Source organism: Falco punctatus, assembly GCF_963210335.1.
Source record: "Falco punctatus genome assembly, chromosome: 5".
NCBI classification, from domain to species: domain Eukaryota; kingdom Metazoa; phylum Chordata; class Aves; order Falconiformes; family Falconidae; genus Falco; species Falco punctatus.
In genome coordinates this window covers 29,902,145-29,922,902 of record NC_137584.1, presented here as the reverse complement: position 1 = coordinate 29,922,902, position 20,758 = coordinate 29,902,145, and the positions used below count along the sequence as shown (strand labels likewise).

Sequence of the window (20,758 nt, the reverse complement as noted above, 5' to 3'; positions counted from 1 at the left end):
CTCATCGTACACTGTCTCTGTAGCAGAGAACAATCTCTCACGATCAAGCAAGATTTAAAAGAACAGAGCTCATGTGGCTAGAAGAAAGAATGGAACAGCACTCTAAACAGACAGCACGAACAGTACAAAATGGTATGTCTGAAACACCACAACTGGACATATTGTACCAACTGACATGTTAGGAACAAACTTTTATGTAACAGTAAAATTCTTTCCTTAAAGGGCTGATTTCCACATCTGCCAGCATCCATTTATCCTGTAATTTGTATAAGAGCAAAATTCTTTGCTCAAAATGATGGCTTTTTCACATCTGCCAGCATCCATTTTCCCTGTAATTACGCATCCAGTATATTTTACACACACATATCACTTGTGCAATAGCAGTAAACTTTTCTTATAAAAGACAGTCTTTTTCCTAGACATTTGATAAAGGCTCTTTCAGAAAAAACGTCTCAGCTTTATAGCGTAATTTGAAAGCACAAGGAAGATGCATTCAGAAATGTTAGCCCAAGATCAGCAGGCAGGACGTTTAGACTTTCAAATCAAACTTTCAAAATTACAATTTTCTTTGATTCTGAGCAAGGTCACCTCACCTGCCCACCACAGAGCACCTTGGTCTCACTACTTTGTCCCATATCTCCAATTTTGGGAGGCTTACAATTATCCTAATCTGTTATAACACATCCTAATACATTAATGTTATAATCTCAGCTTTTTTTTTTCTAAACCTATATATGTTTCTCATTGTAAAATACAGATAATTCTACTTACTGAATATACAGTGAAAACTTTTCTTGGAAATGCCTTGGATCCCAAAGTACGGCTTATTTTGTTAACACCATTATATGACATTCAGGAAACAGCACTGCATTAGAACTTAACTTTTGAAGACCGAAGAAAAGCATTATATTAAAGGTACCCAAACAGTAGGTCTATGACAGAATATGGAATTAACCATATATGAAGAATTCTAAAGAATTTATCCTATGTAGGGAAACATCTCCATAAGTTCTGAGGAATAATCTTTTTAACTGTTGCTTGTCTACAAGCTAAGACTCAGGAACATGATCTTTGGCTAAAGAAGAGTATGAGTCAAGCCTACATGGAGCCCAGGTCACTTTCAGCCAGAAATACTATTTTTCTTCATTGTTTCCTGTGCCAAAAAATGTGAAGAAGAAAAGGGAGGAATAACTGGTTCACATAATTGCAAACCGTGCCTCTACTAGAATTCTGTTATCAAAGTTCTTCCTTTACTTCTAACGCTCTGACTGGTAACTTCTTTCCATACTCGACATTATGGACTTAGAAACAGTATATTATTATCTTTTCCCCATCACCCTCTGCATTCATTTAACTATATAGTATATGAATAGCTTCATGAATACATGAATATTATATAAAAATCTTCCCATTAAGGTGTTTATTTTTACCAAACTACAGCTTTATAAAACTTTTTTCTTATTGGTTTTTCCTTTATAAGTAATTTTGAAATTTTGCTTCCTTTGAATAAATTCTGCTTATCAGCTTCTTAATTTTTTCAGACAAGCGTCCTAGTATGCTATTAAGAAGCTCTTTTCAAGCAATAGCTATATCCCAGTGATGGATAAAAATAAATCAGGTGGGTAGGTACTACCTGTACATACACGCATATCAACACACACACGGAGTCTTATGCATCCTCAGGCTGAGGCTCAGTTATCAATGCATAACATGACACTAGTTTATATAGCAGTCACCTTCATCAGCTGACATTCATTACTCTACTTGTATGACCTCACAAGAATTTGTACAAAAAGCAAAGACAAAATATGGCCTTTATGCAATAATATGACTTTTATGTTATTCCTATTAGTCACTTTTTCTCTGTATGTCACATTTCAACAGTCCTTAGTGGTAGACTGTAGAAAAGAGTTTATTGGAAAACCCACACAGATGAAGCCCCTGTCATTAGCGCTACTTAATAAGGCAGGCACTCCCGTTCACGTGAGGTTGCAGTTTCACAGCTACATCCAAACACAGAATGTCATTGCTTTGCTATGTCTACATTGCTAAATAACACCAGACCACAGGTCATTCTGTGGCATGTCCATGCTAGCTTTCTTGAACACATATAACCATGACGAGTGGTTTGAGACAGAATTCTAATCAATGCCAGTGCTGTGCTGCAGTTGTCAAAGTGATGCTTTCACAACATGAAAGCTGAAGGGCTGAGAAAAAGTTTTAGTGGAAAAAAGTCTGCTGGGACAGTATGTGAGGCCCATGCACATTGGGAGTAGTCCCCGGTGCACACCATTCCCAGACCAGGCCCTCTCTGGAAGCCTATTAATCACCACAGGCCAAAACTGTACCAGGAACCACTCTAATCAAAAGTTCCAGTGCTCAGGCTCACCATAAGCTTGTTTTACCTAGCTCTGCCTTCAAGTCCACGTGCATCCTGGTCACCATTTTCCTTTCTTCCTACTTTCTCTGATTTCTTTTCTATTCTGTGTCTTTTAAAAACTATTCTCTTTAAATGTCCTTCCCAAAAATTATTTACACACTCCGCTTCCAACTACTTCTCCTTTCCAAGAACTGAAATATTCAGCGATGAAACAACTAATACTGACACACACTATTAGGCTTTAAAATTATCATTGTTATGAAAGATTAAGAAAATTGCATTTTGCAACTGTGTTGCAGACCCTGAGGCACTACACAGCTGCACATATACCCATGCAACCACGAGAAGAGAGATCATTTTCATTACCTTTAAACTACATAGACTAAGTAAATACCGAGCAAGTTGAGGATCTGCCTTCTTTATATTAGTAAAGCTTCTACATCAACTCCTCATTTTCTGTGGGTGGATTGTCCAAACTGTGATTTAAGCCTTGTCGTCCTTGCTCCACGGCTTTGGTTATGCACAACACCACAGAGGGTGGCCCGCTGCTCAGACCACTCAGAAGCAAATTTCTTAAGGCTATTCCTGTTCTCCTCACAAACAGGTTCATGTTTTTCATGTGTATTCTTATTAGTTTGCATATTTCAAATGGCTTTTACTTCACCTCTGGTACTCTGTCCCATCATTATGGAGTACCAATGAGAACTGACTGTACAATGTTAGCTCTTCATCTTGCAAGGCAAGTCAGACTAGACAGGAGATACAGCATACATTAAAAGGAATAAGAAGCTGTATGACGGCAAAATGGCCTGAGACATTTCTCTCACTGAACTACATTAAGCCTGCTTTACATTTTTCCTGGCATAGTAAGAGAGTTATTTTAATTTCATTTTAACTGAAAATTATTTCAAGTGCTTAACCAGCTAAATAAAAACAAGCCCCATTTTAAAATATAGCAATTAAAGGTAAGAACCTTTATTTTGTAGGGGAACTTACACAGGTTTGTGGCAAAATGTCATTTGAACTTAGGCTGCAACTTCTCTGAGCATGAAACCTGTATTATCCAGCAGCATTTACTTTTCAATTCTTTTCAGATTATTCAAATTCCTGTAAACTTACCCATGGTATGTAACAGGCTTCATCTCTCATTCTTTCTGATTAATTTGTGACAAAACTTAAGATCTCAGGCAACACTATGTGTCTAGTTACCCACAATCAAAACTCTCTTCTGACTGTTAGATCAAAAACTTGCTAAACACCATAGAAGAATGTTTTTTCAGAAATTATTGTAAAATTCACATTTGACTGTTTAATGTAATTATACCATATCATACATACTCATTTTTATATGTGACATAGTTCAGAAGTGAGATTTAAACCATTCTCTCATGATGAAAACAAGCATATGCTTAAGACAAAGAGCTATGGAGAAGTATGGGAATCCAAGAAATAATAAAAGCAACTCACTTCTTCATTTTAGATTTGTTGCATGATGATTCCAGTGGCTCCCCAACTTCTTTTTTCAGGAAAAAACAGTGAATCATAGAAGAGTTTGGGGTGGAAGGGACCTTTAAAGGTCATCTAGTCCCTCTTCCCTGCCATGAGCAGAGACATCTTCAATGAGATAAGGTTGCTCAGAGCCTTGGACACTTCCAGGGATGGGGCATCCAACACCTCTCTGGGCAACCTGTGCCAGTGTTACACCACCTTCATTTTGAAAAATGGCTTCCTTATATCCACTCTAAATCTACCCTCTTTCAGCTTAAAACCACTACCCCTTGTCCTGTCGCAACAGGCCCTACTAAAAAAATCTGCCCCCATCTTTCATATAAGCCCCTTTTAAGTACTGAAAGGCTGCTGTAAGGTCTCCCCAGACCCTTCTGTTCTCCAGGCTGAAGAACCACAACTCCCTCAGCCTTTCTTCATAGGAGAGATGCTCCAGCCCTCTGAACACCTTCCTGGCCCTCCTCTGGACCCGCTCTAACAAGTCCATGTCTTTCCTGTGCTGAGGACTCCTGAGCTGAACACAGTACTGCAGGTGGGGTCTCACAGGAGTGGAGCAGAGGGGAAGAATCACCTCCCTTGAACTGCTGGCCATGCTCCTTCTTGTGCAGCTCAGCAGTCAGCTTTCTGGGCTGTGCACGCACATTGCTGCATCATGTCCAGTTTTTCATCCACCAGTACCCCCAAGCCCTTCTCTGCAGGGCTGCTCTCAATCCCTTCATTCCCAGCCTGTACTGATACTGGGGATTGCCTTGACCCAGGTGCAGGACCTTGCAGTTGGCCTTGTTGAACCTCATAAGGTTCACATGGGCTCACTTCTTGAGTTTGTCCACGTCCTTCTGGAAAGCATCCCATCCCTCAGGTGTGTCAGCCATACCACTCACCTTGGTGTCATCTGCAAACTTGCTGAGGGTGCACTCAATCCCACCGTTGATATCACTGATGAAGATATTAAATAGTATTGGCCCCAATATGGACCCCTGAGCGACAGCACTTGTTACCAGTCTCCATCTGGACATTGAGCTGTTGACGTCTACCCTCTCGATACAGCCATCCAACCAGCTTCTCATCCACTGAACATATCAAACCCATCATTCATCAAATCCATATCTCTCCAGTTTGGAGAGAAGGATATTGTGGGGGACCATGTCAAAGGCATTAATAAGTATTTTCAGTACAATTTCTTATTTTTCATTACCTTCTACAACTTCTGTTCCCTCTTCCTATGCTTTCCAAAGCTGAAGAACCCTTGCTCATCCAGTCTTTCCTATAGAAACTCCCTCCCACCTTCAGTCTTCCTTGTCTCCGCTCCAGGACTCCTCAGCCTCTACTCTAAGACCAGAACTGTACACATTATTAAATATATGGGTAGACAGCAGATTAATACAGTGGCAAAACATTGTTTTCCTTTTTTTCTTTTTTCTCCTTTTCATAATTACTAATTTTTTACTTGTCTAACTGCCACTGAGCTTTGACCTAACAACTTTAAAGCCTGTTTCTTGAGGAAGAATGGTTAATTCAGATCACACGGACATTTAGTTGCCATATATATTAGTTTTCATCTTTTTATAACACTAGACATTAGCTTTCATTTAATTACTAGGTCATTAATTCTACTCTAGGATTAGGGATGGAAATCTACAATGTCTGACTTCACTTTACAAAAGTTATAATGACTTTTAAAGCAGCTTTTGTCATTCTAATTAGGCTTCTTCTAGACTGAATAATGTAGAAAGAAGGCCAGTACTTAAAAATGGATGTTTTAAAAATCATTTTGACACACAAGTGATCTACAGCAGATATACAGAAACATCAGAGAGACAGGCCAGCCCATCTGAATTTGGAAAAGGCAATTTCTGTGCTTCTAAGAATGTCAAATTTTAACTTCTTACTTCAAATGTGAACAATTACAAATATGTACAAGTAGATGTCAGAGGAGGAATCCATTCTCCCATAGCACAGGTTCTCAATTTTTTCAGTAGTTTTTCCAGTTTGTGCAGGGACTACCTCTCCCTTCTGGGCTGACCCAAGCTATACATTTATGCCCCATATTTTTTTTGGACACAGGTATTCATACACAGACGTATTAAGTGGTATTAGAGAATGACCGAGATGAAAAAATTATTTATTGCTTCTTTTTCTAAGTTGATTTTTAGCCAGATCAATCCCTTAAACGATTTCACTATATACCACTATATCGATACATGTGGGAATGAGTGGCCAGCAGCAGCAACTGCCTAAGTGATAATGGTCACAGTCATTAGGATTATTATATAGCAAATCTATTTTAAAAAATAAATTTTAAAATGGCAGTGGGGAAAGAAAAATTGTTTATAAATTCATATAGCAGAAAGTTCTGCATGAGTGTCCATTAGAGATAAATAAAGAAGCAACTCCGTAAAGCCCAAAGACTGTCTGGAAACCTTTATGAGAGAATTACATTTTTCTCTGGTTTCCTTGACTTCTGTCTTCTTATCCTTACCTATAAATTATGCATTTGTGACACAACAGAATACGCCTTTGGCTGGCAAACAGCCGTGACCTACCTATTCATTAGCTACGTCTACTATCTAAGCCACTGCAAAAGTATGATACTTGTAGACATGGATAACTTCTGACAAAAATTTGAATTCATCTGTTTAGCCATAGGATCAGAATTTAACTACAGGATCAGGATCTCACTTCTGCAAACACTCCCCTTTTGTGTGGAGTTTGTCCTTCTTCACTAATTGGAAATGTTCTCTTGTGTAAAGCTAGGGATGGACATGTTTGCAAAATCAGGATGCAGCTATGACAAGAAAAGATGAGATGTAGTAAGAAAGAGGATAAAATATTACAGAAGGTGCAATACTTTGTTTTCCATGTTTTTACTGCAGATTAAACAAGCTGCAGTATTAATGTCAAGATCCATTCTCTGAAAAAGAACAACATTTACTTTGGACTCTCAGTGTAGTAATGAATATTAATAAAACCATCTAGCTTCTCTGGGGCCACTCAGGCATGCCAGCAAATCTGTACCTCTTCATCTTCTTTACCAGAAGAGGATATAGGAATAAGTAACGGTGAATCACCCAACATACCAGTTCTCAAGTGCAATATCCATCTAAATAAAAAACAATTATCCCAGCACATCTGTTACTTTGTTATTTAGTGTAGCAACATTGATATTATTATACATGTTCTTCTAGCTAAAGTTAATTCATCCATTTGTATCAAAGTTTTCTCTTTGGTCCTAAATTACAATAAAATAAAACATAGTAAAGAAACACATTCTCCTTAAACAGTTTCATTTCAGACTTTTAAAAACACATCACACTTACATTTTTAGCTATATTTAAAGATGTCACATAACTATGCACTTAACAAATCACAACTACAATTTCCTCTTTCTAAGAAAGTTTCATTGAAACAGCCACAGACTTCTTTTATTCTTAATACCTACATTACCACCTAGCTTAAGATCTAATATTGAATTCATATAGTTTTCTTAAGACAATAATGCAGTTATGTATATTGATGTGGCCTAACATATTAGTAAAGATTTCAAGTATATTCTAATAATATACTTTTAGCAAAATGAGTGCAGCAATGAATCCTAAAGGCTGTTTTTATTAAATATTTTTAGAGTCTGATCCATAGCCAGAAATCCTACTTCGCCCTCAAACCTGCAAAGAACGATTTTTACATTGAGCCTACTTAGTTCAGAAATGACAGCGGTATTGCATAGTGACATAGGCACTATCATTGGTTCTGAATCAACAAAAAAAACCCAGTTTGATTGACAGGAATCAGAGAAACAGGCCCATTTCTAGGCTGACTTCCTCTCTGTTGCTACCTATTTTAGACTTAATGAGCTCTCACATGGCTGGGGCCCCAGATTATTACCCTGGTTCACCACTAAAACTTGCAATATCTCTTTGTAAAATTGGGGATTTAAAGAGCTCTGATCTCCAAAAAGAAATCCAAAACGACAAGGAGCAAACAATGTTTTTTGCACAGGCAACAATAGAAAATACTCATAACAAAGTTCTTTTCTCATACAATTTTCAGAATAGATTTTTTTTTTTTTTTTTTTTTTTTTTTTTTTTTGCATCTAGCACAAAGAGACAGCTAGAAATGGTTATTCCTTTACCAGCATGCAAAAAGAGTGAACAGGCAATACAAGAGCTAAAATATATTAGGTACGGGCTTTGTTTGATACCGTAACTTTTATTTGTTGATGAGGTAAGCAATCCATCTTGAAAATGATGGCATATCTCTTCCAGACACCAAAGTCAATGTTTTAAGCATGAGCTACATCAAATATCAGCTCATTCTTTCACTTTAAAGATACCTCAGCACATACAACCCATGAACGAAAAAAACCCAACTTCTTTGCAAGTGTTAAAGAAAGGCAGGGAGTTATTTTTTTCCATTTTCTCAGACGGGCTCTCTGTAATATGTCAAAGCAGGCAGCAAATGAACTCTTTAAAAAGCTCTTATTACATATATATTATGAAAAAAACATTAAAATTGATTCTTGGATGTGTAATGCATAATTTATAGCCTTCACTAATATACATTTTTAAAAACTAATAGGTTGTTTTACAGGCTAGTGCAACTTTCTTGCTGAATTAATAGCACTAGCATAGGACAACTTGCTTTCTCAGCTTTCCCAATGTTTTCCTGAAAAGAGGCCCATTACATGGCAGGGGGCAAAGGACAGGCCTAGATAACACTGTTTAGACATTTCTTTGATGTCCACAGGCATCATCCTCGACAACTGACCACTAAAGACAAAAGAGCACTCAGGCTGCTGGAAATCCCAGCCATTCTTCTCACCACCTTTTGATATCCCAAGGCTTCTATACCCTGACCTCTGCACTCTGACATCCTCATTTGAAGGATGGTCAGCCATGTCAAAAATTCTTCCCAAATTTAGCCAATAAACTAAGGATTTCTTTTGCTTTTCATAACTGCTTTGTGTATGGATGTACAAGTGGGAACACTAAGAAGATATTACAAAAAGAGCAGAAGGAAAAGTGTCAACGAGAAAAAACTTCCAATTTTCTGGTTTTTAAGCCATTCTCAAACACTTACTTTCATTCACAAACCACTCTGTCTAAAGCTTCTTGATGATACCACACTGTGCACACATATCCACAGTATTTCTACCTAGTCTGTGTCATACAGAATTCCACTTCTAACATGCAGATGTTGTTTGCTAATGTAATTTCACTCAATAAACTTGCACAATTTAAATTGTGTGCATACCGTAGTTTAAGGACTGATTTATCAATTTCTATATGTTCATATTATAAAAATAAATGTAATTTTAATGTTTTTCAAAATGTTTTCCTCCCTACACATGGTGTGATTGGCAACTGGATCATTTTCCCCTTGCCTTCGAGACTATTTGGAGAAAACATTTTCCACAAAACTATCAGAGATGACCATGAGTACTTTTAATCAAGCAGTTTCATTTTCCCCTTTTCTGAAGGATTAAAATTGAACAAAATAGTCAAACAGAAATAATACACATCTAGCCAAGACACTGGGAGTGTCCTAATATGATTAACAACATAAGACATTCCCTACAGATTTAAACATTTTCTGCACAAGCTCAGCCAGGCAAACACCTAGAGAAACACCCTTCTCCCCTTTATTATTATGGGAAATCCTGCTGAAAACCCACTCTAGATATGTAAATGATATCCCATATCTAGGTAATAAGTCTAACAAGAAAAACTTAGTGGTGATCAGTAAGTATGTATGAATTTGGAGTTCAGCCAAAGAAATCTATATTCAGTCTCGTGCTTTGAGAACCACCTTTGTTATGCACCACTAAAACATCTTCCTGCCATGAAGTTCTGTTGCTGGGAATGAAGACAAAGTCTGATCCAAGATTTGGTGTATTTCACAGTATACGCTCTTCTAAACTAACTTTAATTGGAAAATCTATGCCCAAGCAGTAAACTGTTTTGCACTGATTTTTTTTTTTTTAAACTGGCATTAATAGAATTTTTTTCTACATTAACAATATTCCTTCTAATTTGTAAGTCAATGATATATCAGTGATAATGCAACAAAGAAAGCATACATGCCAACATTTTTAAGATGAAACTATTAATCATTTATAATGCAAACACTGGGATTTATAATGCTTGTTTTAAAGCCAATTCTAAATCACCTAATATTATCTACTCAGCCCAGCCAATGCTTATTTACTTTAATGTAGGTGTATATCAGAAAAGAGCAAAACTGAATTCACAAAAGGAATGGAGTGTGATTAGAATAACCAAGAATCTTGCTGTCTTTAGAAACTCTCTTTTTCTCTATATTAATTTACTGCCATAAAAAAAAAAAAAAAGGCATATACTAACAAAAAGAAGAAAAGAGGGGGGTTTGAAGTTTTAGGGTTCAAGAAGTTCTCAGAAAAAAATGCTGATGATAGCCATACAAAGGCTGTTAGAATTGACCTTACTAGTTTTGGTGGGTTTTGAACTGAAACCCTGAGCATTTTTGCTCAGTGTTTACTTTATTTTAAAAATAAATTGCATGTCTTTAGACAGAACAGGGGACTTGACTCTGAATCATTAAGACCCCTCAGAGCAGCTCCAGCATGAATGTAAAACAGATAAAATTAAACCAGGGTAAAAAAACCTCTGCTGAACCACAGGTCTGTAGATAGTTTCATTTAACTGAATCCTGACCATGGATAACATAAAAATAGCCAAACAGGCAACATATATATGAACTTAAGTCACATCTATATAGCAACATGAAAAGCCTAAAAGATCAGTGGCGTAAATTCAATGCACATAAGACCATCAAAAAATCTTCCAGTTTGGGCAGCATTCACTGAAAAGATGACAATCACTTTTATAGAGGCTCATTACTGCTCTGATGTTGGAAATTATTGTCCTGCCAGTTTTACCCACACTGTTGCTCCTGTAAGCAATCCCTGATCTTCTTTAGTAAAAAAAGTTGAAACTGTTAAAAAAATAATCTTCACCACCCCCATTCATTTCAAGCAGAACAGATTAGGAGCCATGAACAAGAGCAGCTCGGTTGGCTGGGTCACCTGTAATAACCTCTGACAGAAGTGCAATAATGAGGTACTAGGGGCAGTAACCTTCTCAGCCAGCTGCAGTCGGAAGATGATGTGTGAATATAGCCTTAATAAAACACTAGATTTTCATGTGCATGTCTTTTTATACATGGCCCTGAGTGTAGGCAAATTCTGTGGCTGCAGTTACACTTAATTCTGGTGTAGGTAGGAGATTGAATAGATTATTCCTTTGCAGTCGTGTTATTTGTTAGGCTATTCTTCCTCTGTTGCATCAACTTCATTAGGAGTTGCCAGACTTTCATCACATAATCTAACACACACAACTGTGTAAGCAATTTCTATTTGGATATATCAAAAGATGCACCTTAAAAACAAAAATGTGTTTCATCCTGAATTTACAGAAGCACACAACACAAAAAACAAACCTGAGGGAAGCTTTCCATGCAGATTAAGACCTCATATGCAAAATTTACAGGGATCATTCAAACACGTAGTAAGATTTAGCTTGAATTCAAGATAGCCTTTTTTCTGTAGAAAGTAAACGCGCTGCCAAAGAAACCAAATTACAAGTAAAAGCAATGCCACCTAGCAGCAAAAAGACTGTGAAGCAGTATAACTAATTTAAAATGGGGATAGCACCATCCATAAAATTTTGCTTTCTTGCTGCCATCCTACACACCATTACTTCGCATCCAGACTGTCAACATGACCTTACACCCTCTGCTGCTGGAAGTATATAGCCTAGGAAGAGATGCCTGGCCTTTTTGTCAAGGGATGGAGAATCACTTGCATTCCCACTGCAGGATCATGTTCACATCATTTGATGCTTGGCCAAAGTGTCTTTGGGCTTCTGTTGGGCCTCCATGACCCTGACATAACTATTTGCGTGTGATCTTTCCCCCAGTCAGTTTAATTCAATTATTATGCAGGCTGCAGCTTTTATGAGAGAAACACTGTTGGCATGGAACTAAAAGGATGTGATATGTGAACTGGGATGTTGCATCACATTACACACAGGGTAAGAAACCTACTTAAATAGTATTAGAAAATTCTGTGGGATTAAGAAAGTCATAAATAATTGTGTCATCCATTTGCCTAGCAGGAGCAGTCTTTGAAACACATTAGCTCCAGAACAATGCTTAAATTTTGCCTTGCAGGGAAATCGTTGAATTACTGTAAAAGAGAACCCAAGAGAGGACACCATTCAGATAGCAAACATCATCAGTGAGCTGGAGAATGAACTGAGAAGCTAAGTCACCTGCCCTACTTGCTGCACTTTTTCATACCAACTGATACTCCCAGTTGCATCCCTCAGCTGCCTTTGGCTTCCATTCATGCATATGAAGTGCTGGCTGCATAACAGAAAGAAAAGTACTAAAATAAGCATGAGAATGTGTCAGGAAACTTTACTACATAAAAGAAAACAAGACACACACAAGAAAAGACATATACTAACGTCTATAGAAGACTATACAGTCACCACCTGAGATTTTACAGATGTTAATATTTTAATTCATGTGAAAACGAAAAAGGTAGACTGACCCGTTTGAGATTGCAGGGATCCTTTAAGGCACAGTAATAATGAAATGCTAAAAATGCATAGGTATAACAAAGCATTTGCATTTTCATGGATTATAAATCTGCTACCTAGCTTTTTAATAAGCGCATCTTTTTTACAAAATATTGCAGTATTAAATTCATTAGAAGACCTGCATTATAGCTGGAGAATACTATCATTTTCAATGCACTTTAACAAATCAGCCAATCTGTTGATAAAAATATGTATCTAATTCGATATATACAGTACATGGAATAAACCCCTTTCCCACATGGGAAGGCAGCCCATTAGATAGATATGGCATCCATACAGGAAAATCCATATGGATAGCAATGTTATGGCTTGATTACTCAGATGAATGGGAGCACAAAATTAATCAGATGAAGCAATATTCTAGAGCATACAAAACACACATGAATTAAGCTATAAAAATATATGGCAGGAGCATAACAGAAAAAAAAAGAACAGTGGTGGAGCCAAAGATAGGTGCACTAAAGACTAGCAGGTTCATTAACCAAAGAGCCTCATTAACACAGCTATCTGAACTGATATGAACAAGACCAGGTTTTGCATCAGCAAACTGACTCCCTGGTTAATAATCCCAAGGAAAAGACATCTGACTGTACTTCCCTTCTCTTCTGTCACTAGCACTAGGTATATCTTCCCAGAAAACAACAATGGTGCCTGTTTTATATTTGTTCCTCCTGTTATTTTTCTGAATGGGAGCCCTTTTTCTCTTTTGTATTAAACCTCTGCATGTGACCATTAAATTGGAAGACATAGGATTGTCAGTATAAAGATTGTTGGTAGACAAGTACATGAAATTAATAGGTTGCCTTTCAAAAATCCCGACTGTGACTCTTGCAGCCCACCAAGAATTGTATCAGAATTTACTTATATATTATAGTATACAGAGGTGTTATTTTTTTACAAGAAAGAAGATTATGATTAGGTTTGATAAAAGGGGAAGGAAAGAGCAGATAAATCAAAGAAATGTAGAGCACGAGGTTGGAAACACAGTTTGTAAGACAGAGACTGTGGTGAAGTCTTGGTGCAAAGTAACCTAAGGTCTCTTACTTCTTTATTAAAGCCTCACAGACAAAGGTTTTTAGTCATAGGTAACCATGACAGAGCAGCTAAGCTGTGGTAACTTATATATCCATAACATATTTTGTCCATTTAGGATGTGAACCCTTGTTCCATGGTTCAAGCTGGGGCCATGTGAACTTCAGCAGCAATATTAGTCCTAATGTTCATCAGTGAGCTAGCATAAGCAAATGGAAGATATTCTAAAAATGGAACTTTTGATAATTTCATGCTTGGAGAAAAAACGCTGGTTGCTTTTTCTAAGTTACAATACTATGAAATTTACAGCTGACTGTTCAAAGGTGGTCAAGATACAGCAACATTATAGGACAACTTCTCTTTCATACAGAAAAAAAAAATTTCACTGTCATTTTAAGGACAAACTTCCCAAAGGCAAGACAACAAGATGAGAGGTCAAAGAGTTGTAGCAGATGGAGTTACATCAGGTTGGCAGCCAGTTGCCAGTGGCTTCCCAGGGTTCAATTTTAAAGCCAGTGTTTCTTAATGTTTTTATAAATGATCTGGACACAGGAATCAAACCAAATGTACATAAAGTTTGCCAACGATACTAAACAAGGAGGAGCCACTACGCTAGGAGGCTTGAGAGGCCTTGCAGAGAGATCTGAGTAGCCTGTAGAGCTGAGCAATGACTGATCACTGAAATTTAACAAGACCAATTACTGGATTCTCCACCTGGGACAGGGTAATCCTGGTTATATGTACAAACCAGGAGACAAGAGGCTGGAGAGCAGCCCTGCAGAAAGAGATCTGGGAGTCTAGGTTAACAGCAAGTTGAATATGAGTCAACAGTGTGTCCTGGCAGCCAAAAGGGCCAACTGGGTCCTGGGGTGCATCAAGCACAGCATAGCTAGCTAGTTGAGGGAGGTGATTGTCCCACTCTACAGCACACTGGTGCAGCCCCACCTCAAATGCTGTGCACAGTTTTGGGTGCTTCAATATAAGGACATCAAACTATTAGTGTGCCCAGAGTAAGACGACCAAGATGGTGAAATGTCTTGAGGACAAGGAAGTGGCTTGAGGAGTGGCTGAGGTCACTCTTGCAGAGGAGAAAGCTGAGAGGTGACTCATGGTAGTCTACAGCTTCCTCAAGGGGGGCAGTGGAGGTGCTCATCTTCTCTCTCTGGTGAGCAGCAACAGGAGACAAGGAAACGGAATGAAGCTGTCGGGAAGTTCAGATTGGGTATTAGGAAAAGGTTCTTCACTAAGAGCATGTTCGGTCACTGGAACAGGCTCCCCAGGGAAGTGGTCATGGCACCAAGCCTGTCAGAGTACAAGGAGCATGTGGATGATGCTCTTAGTCATATGTTTTAGTTTTAGGTAGTCCTGTGAGGAGCAGGGAGTTGGACTTGATCTTTATGGGTGCCTTCAAACTTGAGATATTCTATGATTTTATGATTTTACTATATAGCTTCTTTCCTTTATCCAGATTTCCTCTAAAGAGCTTCATAAACAAGAAAGTGTAGGATATGATGGCTCTCCCACAAGTATTACATAAAAAGAAATGGACCTTCAAAGAGTCTGCTATCAATTTCTCCAGACATCACAGATAAACGTCTGGGAATCCACCAGAGTAACCTGAACCTGCCATATATGGCTGCAGAGCAACACCCAATATTTATTGATGAATTCTGAGGCCTGATACCAAAATTCAGTAAAAGTCAGAAGGATCTAACCAGTTGTTCAGGCCTCAGCTGTTCAAACCTGTCAGTAGCTGTGCATTGCCATGCTGACTTGAAGCAACAGTATACAGCATCCTCCTCAGTTGTAAGAATTGAAACAGAGGATTTACCAGTATCAAACTCCACAATATAATCTTCCTTGCCAAGGATATAAGGAGACTGACTTTACTATCCTGAAATCTGGATACTTAAAATCTATTTTTTAGTCTCCGTAAGACCTAGACAAGCACTGCTAGACGAAAATAAATTGTCAACTAATTCAAAATTCACTTTCTAAGCAATCCTTTAAATGGCAAGAGGGAACACATCCCAATACCCTCAGATTATAGAACAGCCAGTAAATTCCACAATAATCCATCCACCATATTGAAACTATAGCAAGTTCTCCTTGTGGAGCTGCACTGTTTCACATTGTGGAAGCCTATTTGCCCCTGGGAAATGGGACTGAAGTATTAGTGGAAGACCAGAGTTTTCCAATGCCTCCGATTCTGCACCCAGATTTGCTTCACAGAATTTAAAGAGATTTCTCCAGGTCTTTGCAAGCTCTTCTAAATACAGAACATGCACTGTACATTACTTTTTGCTCAGCCACCCTCTCACATGACTAGGCCTGGTCAATATCTCATGGCCTCCACCATGCTGTGCCAGGCATCACACGCATGGAATTGTACTGATTCCCCAGGAAATACTCTTTCTAAATGGTCTTTCAGATGGGGACCCCACTGTGAGGCAGAGTACTACAGTACATCACCAAGATTCCTCTCGTGTTCTTCCAGTATCGTGTGAACTTCAAAGCAGGAGATACTACAATGCTGCACTCTAAGTGTGTAAGATGCTTGTATCATAGCTGGGGGGCTGGATATTGGGTCAAACATTTGTCTCATGCTGAGAAGGCAAGACTTATCTCCTTTCTTTTAAGGCTCTCTTGCTTCAAGGCCCTTCTGAGCAGCAGAGATATACTTACCATTGATGTGAAGACTATGCTCTTCTTTACACAAAAGATGGTAAATGACAAAAAATGGGGGAACATAGCAGAACAAGGGGAAAAACACCAAAGTGTATAGCAACATATATACCTGTTGACAGAAGATATTAAACTGAATAAAATGATAGAACTTAAAACTATTCATCAAAGTCTAATATATTCTAACAAGTCTGAACTGGCTGGCATCTAGATGCATTTCCTCCCCAGATGGCAGGAATGACTGAGCCAAATTTACATCTGTATGTCTATGCATATCTCCACAGCATATTTATGCATGCATTTTGAACAATTAGGGGCCAAATAATTCACAGTTCCATCTACACAACAATGCCACTGAAATCTGGATCCCTCACTTAACTCGAGCATCCATTGCAGTCAAGTAAGTCACAAATGTTTTCTTTAAAAACAAATGTATTTACACCGTATATCAACCATTTCATTACCTGTGGGGTGAAAATAATGAGAATAGCTGTCAGATTAGGATGAAACAATCTTTACAATTTTTCAGCAACTTCCAAATCATTCTTGCGTTCAGAAATATTTTCACTACTGCTATTACAAGTAGGGTCCTGAATTATTACACCATTGATATTTACAGTCTTATCTACCACACTATGTGTATGGTTTGACAACTCTGTGTGTGAGGTATTAGTTTGCTGCTTTAATCTCTACTTCATAGAGAAAGTGGGAGAGTAAGAGATTTTGAAAATGTGGTTCCAAATCAGAAAGGACTATAGTCTCCTTTTTTAATGCACTAAACTTCTTGCTGACAGAAGCAAAACTGGTGCTGTTAAACTTGTCTATACACACATTCAAGTCCTCTTACAGCTGATACACAGACCTAGTAGATGAGGACTTGGACGATGAAATCAGAAATGCAGTCATAATCATTAGAAACTAGCTTATCATTTCAAAGCATTGTATAATGACACTAGAACTTCATAGGACAGGATCAGATTTTTATTTTAAATAAATGTTTATCCTTGGAAAAGGGATAAGAAACGTTGTGGACATAAAAATTTCCCATCTCATAAGCTGAAATCTATGTAATTTCTCCCTCTTATAGAAACAGAAGACCTAGTCCCGCACTTTCCTACTAAGGAGCTCTAAAAACTAAGACAGCTAGGTCAAAATCAAGAATACGTTTTGCTAGCAACCATTTAAAACGACATAAAAAGTGTTAAAAGAATCAATAGGCTAAGTATCAGGATGAATTCTCCTACCTATAAATACATCTTTGATGGCAATTCTTTGTCAGTACTGCCTATTTTTATGACTGTGATGAGAATATACTTTCTACAAATAATCTTTCATTTTCATCTACTGCATAATTATATAAAATATGCCTCCAACATCATTAAAAATTGCTTTTAGTACATAAAGTACAGCTGTGCTGTTTAGCTAGCAAAAGGATATTTTCTTCCTATAACACTCAATCAGTATTTATATTTTAAAGCATTTTTTTCTAAGATACACAATGTCTAAACAGCTATTTTCTTTTATTGTTTCTTCAGAAATACACCACTGGCTATGTTACTTCTTAGACTTCCTTTATTCCTCAAATAAACATTCAAGCACAAAAGGCAACACATGGAAAATGGCAAATGAAGGAAAACTGAAAATCAAACCAATGTTCTTTGAAATACTTAAGTGTAATTATAAAGGAACAGCTACAAAATACCTGCAAAATGAGCATGACACATTTAAATTTCCTTACTAAAGTACAGGGTCTCCTGCTACAGTCTGTGTGAGAGAAGTTTTGAAGAGTTAGTCAGATTTGCAGACTGAATCGTTAACCACAGTCTAAGTAGAAAAAAAAAAGTAAAGAATTTTCAGTTCAAAGATGCAATGCTTTCCCTGTGCATGTGCATAATACACAAATGCAGTCACGTTTTTGTCTAAGTAGAGATATTTGTATGTAGATTTTGGTTGTTATTAGTTACACTAGCCTTTTATGCCTCTTCATGTAACTTTTTTTCACATGAAATAAACCCCTGGTTGTGCCTGATCTCAGCTGAGAGTAAGTAAATGCTTTATTTTGTTTAAGGGTGAAAAAAGGAGTGACAGATCACTTACCATTTGCTGTGCAGACTTTGTATTCATTAGAAGAGCCACAATCAATAAGAACCAAAACCAATTTTTCCTTAAAGATAATTATGCCCAGCACCACTAGAGTGTTTAGGAGTCTGGCAGGCTTTCATTTATTAACATGAATCACCTTTGAAAGTTTACAGCTTCCTAATCCAAATTTAGCCTTACAGAATGCAAGCTGTAAAATGCTCCTGTTTTGTGATACAAAAGTATACCATTTTTCTCATGGTTACTTTTACATTGTGTAAGTTGCATAAGTTTCAAATGCAGAAAAACTGCAAATTACAAACTAATTTGCTACTTTTCACATTTTATAGAGCAATCTCTTCTAGGTTTTGAGGGCAACTGTTTTTTTCTTTTTTTTTTTTTAAAAAAAAAAAGAGAAACTATGGAAGCCATTAGGTTTTTATACTGAATATGTTCTTTTAGTTTAACAAGAAAACCAGAAATTAAACCATTGTTTTAAACTTATTGCACATTAGAAAACTCTTTCCTTAACTTTGTGCATATTATGCAGAGTATTATTGAGGCGTTTTAAAATCTAAGAGATTCTGAACTATGGTATCCAAAGACAGACTCCCTTAACAAAGTATTTAAATATATACACAAATAGACAACATATTTGAGACCTAAGTTAGAAGAAAATTTCTGCAAAACTGTATAGTCACAGCACCAAGGAATATAGACATTTTTAACACAAAATAAATGAAGCATTGCTTCAAAACCATTGTGCCTAACAGATTCACAAAGCAAAGACGATCACAGCATAAGTGAAATTCCAACCCTAAATCATTCTGTCCTACGCTTGTGCTTATAAGATCTTCTGTCAGGAGCTAATCTCACGTGACAGGCCTGATCCAAAGCCATTTGAAGTCAATGGAATATCTCTTCCTGACTTCAGGGAGCTTTGCATCCAGCTCTTATAAACTTCAACAATACAGTTCATAGAAGGTTGTTTTAAGAGAACAATAGTTAAGCATTGCCTAAGTAGGAAAGAATGTTAGCTCAAATGGAATTTACCTGCAGCAGTAGACTTGTTAGGTTTGTTTTGTTACTGTTTTTTTATGCACATAACACAGTAAAACCTTTCCAAACTGAGAACATTCCATTTCTTTAGCAGAAGCCAGAGAAAATCAAAACTGTAGTCAAATACAGACACAAAAAATAATTAGGCAATTTTGTATGTAGTAAGCTTAGATTTTCTAAATAAACAAAAGATCACTTTTAAGACCTCAATTAATTTAAGGTTTTCTTAAACAGCTGTACATTAAGAATAAGACAGAACAAGAAGTTTCAAAAATATATCAGGCATTCCTGCAGTTAACAAACAAAAAGATAAATTAAAAAAATAAAACTAGTTGTGTAAGCAAGGGGGTAGTATGACAGGAAAAGAAGTTATTTTGGTTTTTCTTTTTTAATAAGACTCTCTACTGACTGAAGTAAATTTCAAAGCTACAGCTGACAACTACCAGGCCTGATAAGGAGCCCAGTCAGACTGTTATTTATTGTTTGAAAATAATAACAGAACTGTAAGCCCTGAAACAGCAATTAACTTCATTGTAAAAGCTGGTGAAAGAACAGCCCCGTTGCTGTGGCTATTCTCTGTTTATAAGAAAAATGGAGCAATGATGAAGTAGACTAGTACAGAACCTGATGCTGATCCCAGGTACACCAGTACCAGTAAATTTACACTGACGAAAAGTCAAATCAAAATCAGGTCCACCAACGCCAAGTTCCCCAAGGCAACAGAGCATGGTGGTTCTAACTTCCTCACTCACACATGAAATCAAGTCACTACAGCTATTTTAGTTACTAGTGTGGAGATGAAAACACAGAAACTTCCAATTAAGCACAAATATTCCACAATGTCCACCTTGGGATACTGACTCTATGTTTCACAGTGAAAAAAAAACATTAAATCATAAAGACTTATTCATGATACATACAAGCCACTGTTAATTTTCTTTGTAGTTAGTTCAACATGTTTAACAACAAACACTGACATTACTGGCATTATTAGTTAATAATTTTCTGAAGGGTCTATGAGATGTTAGAACAAAACCAAGGTAGCTCATATGTCAAAAAGTAAAGTAAATTAGACAAAGCACAATGAAAAAGCAAACATCAATTTCTCCAATGTATAGATACTATACTTTCTGTCTCCTTCATCTAAGCAGTATTGGCAACTGAAAGTAAACAATCACTTCATAAATATACCTAACCAAACTGCTGACTTTTTAGGCTGAGCAGGTGAATCAAACATAATTACAAATTTCATCTCATGCCAGTACAAAATTACTTTTTTTTTTTTTCAATTGAAATGAAACAGTATTTCTCAGGTCTAGCATACCTTGTTTGGTATCATCAATATTTTCTTACAGTAATTGTTAAACGGACCATTTTG

General features: G+C 37.1%; 1 protein-coding gene across 9 annotated transcripts in view; it reads right to left on the bottom strand.

The window, feature by feature from the left end:
- Positions 1 to 20,758, bottom strand: part of GREB1 (growth regulating estrogen receptor binding 1) — a 117,408-nt gene that overhangs the window by 86,953 nt on the left and 9,697 nt on the right. For 2 of the 9 annotated variants that reach the window (XM_080390633.1, XM_080390634.1), the window contains one exon: positions 12,221 to 19,493. The exons of 4 other annotated variants lie outside the window; for them this stretch is intronic. In XM_080390633.1, coding sequence (XP_080246759.1) covers positions 12,221 to 12,292 — 72 coding nt within the window. In that variant the 5' untranslated portion in view covers positions 12,293 to 19,493. Of the gene's footprint in view, positions 1 to 1,633; positions 2,108 to 12,220; positions 19,494 to 20,758 lie in introns of those variants that run through there. 3 more of the 9 variants (XM_080390639.1, XM_080390635.1, XM_080390641.1) reach the window with 3 other exon arrangements.